The 1,812-nt window shown below is 43.3% G+C and overlaps 1 protein-coding gene across 5 annotated transcripts in view; it reads left to right on the top strand.

Moving 5' to 3' along the window:
* Nucleotides 1–1,182: 1,182 nt before the first annotated feature.
* ZMYM4 (zinc finger MYM-type containing 4) overlaps nt 1,183–1,812 on the top strand; it is a 24,903-nt gene continuing 24,273 nt past the window's right edge. For 2 of the 5 annotated variants that reach the window (XM_031063024.1, XM_031063022.1), the window contains exons 1-2: nt 1,188–1,225; nt 1,624–1,740. In XM_031063024.1, coding sequence (XP_030918884.1) covers nt 1,647–1,740 — 94 coding nt within the window. In that variant the 5' untranslated portion in view covers nt 1,188–1,225; nt 1,624–1,646. Of the gene's footprint in view, nt 1,226–1,623; nt 1,741–1,812 lie in introns of all 5 variants that reach the window. The other 3 variants (XM_031063023.1, XM_031063021.1, XM_031063026.1) reach the window with 3 other exon arrangements.

Below are 1,812 nucleotides of genomic sequence, written 5' to 3'. Positions count from 1 at the left end.
ACTTCATGGAGAAGACTTGAATCAGCCTTGTGGAAATGTGTCCTTTTTTTTGTTTTATTTTGGTTCTCTTTTGCTTTTCCAGCCTCAAGTGTCTGCTCAGAGAATCTAGAAAGTTCTGGTGCAGTATCCAACTGACTTGATGCCATGCTGGACATGTCCTCACTATTCCATGTGTCCAGTTAAGCTGAAGGAGCTACCTTGTCTTTGCAGACCTGCAGGTGATATTGGAAAGGGACATTTTGCCATCAAATGACCTCTGGGACAGTCTGTTGTCATCCTTTCCTAGAGCTGCCTGCTACCAAACTGATAGCTCCCATCACAGTCCAGAGAAATACTGGATTTATCAACTAAATGACTTGAGTTAAATGAAATTAGGGCTCATCCCTTTGCTATGAAATCCCATTACTTTCCCTAAGATGGCTTAAGAATTGCAGTGTGAGCAGGATCTAGCAGGAAAGAAGTGTAGAGCTGGCAAGGCAGAGAAAGGAGAGAGGGCTTAAATGAATTACTGTTATCTCTTGGGCAGAAAAGAAGGCTGCTAATGAGTTGGACATTCTGAAGGAAACTTTAATTATCCTTCTCCAGGCACCATCCAAGCATGCCAACAACTTCAACATCTGCCAGAGGATGTTTAATGCAGACAGATGTTGTGCAGCACTCAGCATCTGGGTCTTCTGTGCTTACACTCACACTGACACTCTCTGTGTTGGGAAGTTAAACATTGCATTTCCCTGTTCCTGGAAAGGGGAAAATTCCCTCTAAGAGAGGTGAAACCCTTGGGCCTGTGCAGCCTGTGGCAGTGGGAGCTGCCCAAGCTCCTGGTTTTTATTTATGTTCAGAGGGAATGAAGGCTCATGGAGTATCAGGGCAGAATCTATGGCCTTGACCTGGTACTGGTATCCCAGGTAGTAGAGAAAATTGACATTCCCTTTCCTCTCTCCTCTGGGAAGCAACACTATTTCTAAATTTTCCTCGTGTGCCTTTTCTATGTATTCTGAACTCATTAGGGTTAGTGTGGCTTCTCAGTGATGTAACAGTCTTAATTCATAAAAATTTGCTTGAGGCAAAGAAGGAAGGCGGAGGAGGAATTGTGATCCTTCAGCTTGGTTTTGATCAGATACTTTTTAGCAAAGTACATGGCAGCTGACCAAGACAATGACACAGTGCTTTCCTTTTTTACAGTTTGAAGATAAATCTGATGCGGTATTTGATATTACAGAAAAATGTAAGTATTTCTATTTATTCTCTAATGTCATAGTTTCACAAAGCCTTTCTTGGAAGTGTCATTGCTGCTGAACAAGACTCTCTTGCCCTCATCCCAGCCCTTCCTGCTCATTCTCTCCTGCATTGCCTTCTGCACGAGTGCTACAAGTGAGGTGAACGGAAATTAATATTTTTTCTTTCTTTGGTTAGTTTTACTCAGTTCAGCTTCTGCTTCAGAGTGGTGAGGGTGACTGAACCGTTCCTATGTCAGCAATGTTTTCACAGTTATGTTGGCATGAAAAGGCTGAGAATATTCAAGGAATTACAGCATCAGCCAGATTAGGACATTCACACTTCTCCTTTGTTACACATGAAATTGGTCAATTTTCTGACAGTTCACTGGGATTTTTTTCTCCCTAGGTGGTGAAATTCTGGATGCAGAGATGTCTGAGGACGCTGAGCACAACTTAGCACCTGCCCTGGACAGCTTGTCGTACGGAGTACCGAACCGAGCAGGACCTGAGAATTCACTGCAGGGTGATGATCATGATTATTTTCTGAACTCTGGGGATCTTGCAGGCATACCTGTTGTTGGGAGTGACAACGAAG

Source organism: Geospiza fortis, unplaced genomic scaffold (genome assembly GCF_000277835.1).
Source record: "Geospiza fortis unplaced genomic scaffold, GeoFor_1.0 scaffold289, whole genome shotgun sequence".
Lineage (NCBI taxonomy): Eukaryota > Metazoa > Chordata > Aves > Passeriformes > Thraupidae > Geospiza > Geospiza fortis.
Note: the sequence above shows the minus strand (reverse complement) of the source record. Positions and strands in the feature narration are given on the sequence as shown.